Source organism: Cynoglossus semilaevis, chromosome 8 (assembly GCF_000523025.1).
Source record: "Cynoglossus semilaevis isolate Cse_v1.0 chromosome 8, Cse_v1.0, whole genome shotgun sequence".
Classification (NCBI taxonomy): Eukaryota; Metazoa; Chordata; class Actinopteri; order Pleuronectiformes; family Cynoglossidae; genus Cynoglossus; species Cynoglossus semilaevis.
Window position 1 is genome coordinate 27474658 of NC_024314.1, and position 2104 is coordinate 27476761.

General features: G+C 44.5%; 1 protein-coding gene across 1 annotated transcript in view; it reads left to right on the plus strand.

Moving 5' to 3' along the window:
* Positions 1-484: 484 nt before the first annotated feature.
* Positions 485-2104, plus strand: part of tafa2 (TAFA chemokine like family member 2) — a 21998-nt gene continuing 20378 nt past the window's right edge. Inside the window, exon 1 of the mRNA XM_008315958.3 lies at positions 485-587. Within this exon, the coding sequence (XP_008314180.1) occupies positions 485-587 (103 nt within the window). The remainder of the gene's footprint in view (positions 588-2104) is intronic.

The window sequence follows — 2104 nt, forward strand, 5'->3', positions numbered from 1 at the left end:
AGAGTCGGTCACATGGTCCGTTAGAGTCGGTCACATGGTCACATGGTCCGTTAGAGTCGGTGCACGAGCAAAGCTGATGCTAAGGCGTAACAGCGTTGTATCTTTACTACGCCGACAGTTTTACTCAATATATTGTTGTGCCTATAGTATCGTAAGATATCGCAATATATCGTATCGTGCCCTTGTATCGTGATACGTATCGTGTCTCCAGATTCTTGTAGATACACGGCTCTAATAAAAGTTGACAGGATGACGTCATCGTCTGTCTTTGTCAACCATCAAACAAGGACGTAGCATGAAGTCGACACTTATTTACGGTATTTACTCCAAACTACATCCTGTCGCAAACTCATCAGTAGTTGCTAATGTACGTTGTGTATTTTATCGTACTAAATAAAAATAATGGTTGTATTTCGTTGTACTGCAGTAATGTGAGTTTTTGAAGGAGTGAAACTTCACGTTCCGTCTCTTTGTTCTCCTCAGGATGAGTGAGCGACACATGCACAGCGGAAGTAAAGGGGTTCTACTCGTTATGGTGCTTGTTGTCAGTTTCTGGGAGATGACGACACCGACAGAAGGAACTACAGGTGAGTACTGCAAACAAACAAACAAACAAACGAACGAACGAACGAACGAGTGAAGAACTGATCTGAGAACCGACGCGAGCTGCGACCAAGAGTCGTCTCCAGAAAAAATCTAAATGAATATTCAATGGGCTGAAAAATGCAAAATAAACAATCGTGGTTCCAACTTCAGTCGGGTTGTACTGCAGATGTAGAAAATAGATAAAGACGTTCTTTTTTCACCAGCAAAGAAATAATGTTGAATAGTTAGTTGATGGTACAGTTTTTAAATGATGCGTTCTTATAGCAGATGTTTAAAAAGTCCTTTGATGAGCAAAGTTACAAATGTTTACGATTGTGTTTGGCTTTTTAATCATAACTTAAAATATAGTAATTACCTGAAAAAAATTTTTTTGTGAGCAATTAAAAAAAACAAACAATTACCAAAAATTTTAGGTGACCCCATTTGAATTCCAGGCGACCCCATGTTGGGCTGCGACCCTATGGTTTGAAAAATGCAAAGTACATTTTTTTGTTAAATCAGAGCCAATTAACTGCAGGCGTTCACGGTCCATGTGATGAGACGATGTAAACAAACAAACAAACTGCTCGACTCCCACTTGTGCGGCCGACGTTCATTACAGGTGTTGCCCAATCGTCACGACCGAACCCACAGAGAGATCAATTACGACGACTCAGCAACATTAGGTGGAGCGACCTACCCACGTGTCGTGGCGGGGAGTCCCGCTGACGATTTGCCGGCCGAGGTAATTGGCGGTGTGGAGCTGCTCTTGGACAGCTGGACATAAGTCCCGTCCACGTCTGTGCGGAACAATTACACGAAGACGTTGGCGTTGATGTGCAGTGACGTGTTCGGCCGCCGTCTGCCCTTCAACGCGCTCATCGTTTCAGAGGTTTGAAAAGTGGATCAGAATCATTTCACTCGCCTTTGATTTTTCCCTGATAGCCGGCGCAGCGGCCTAATTTCCCCAGAGTGATATTTCTGTTGCTGGAAAATCTGTTTTCATTCAAGGATTGATATCAAACCAGAACATGGAGGAGGAAAAAGGAACCAGTGAGGAGAGGAGACCGAGGGTGGCCTTCAAGGAACACGTTGATTTAATGACGGACGTAAAAAACCTCCACCACCTCAAATGACCTCCCTGTGTCCAAGCAACAGTCCCACGTCGAGCTCCAGCTTGTTTGGAGCTCAGATTTATAGAAAACACAACAGAGAAACGTGGCCTTCGCTGCCGCGTGGATTTTTTTTTTTTCACTGCATCACATAAATACACGGTACCAGTCGTTACGTTCACCTTGTCCTGTATTGACCGGAAAAGGTGCAAAGCAGTCAGCGGCGTCAGAGAGGATTCTGTCCGTCACCTGCCGTGAGGACGTCTGATCTATAATAATTAACGTCCACTCTGCCGTGTTTGGTCTCTGGACTCGAACGCCTCGCCGTCCTTGTAAACGCCTGCTCTAAAGTCGACGTCTGAGAAGAGCTGCAGCAGCAGGAGAAGGATTCGACTTTTATATGTACG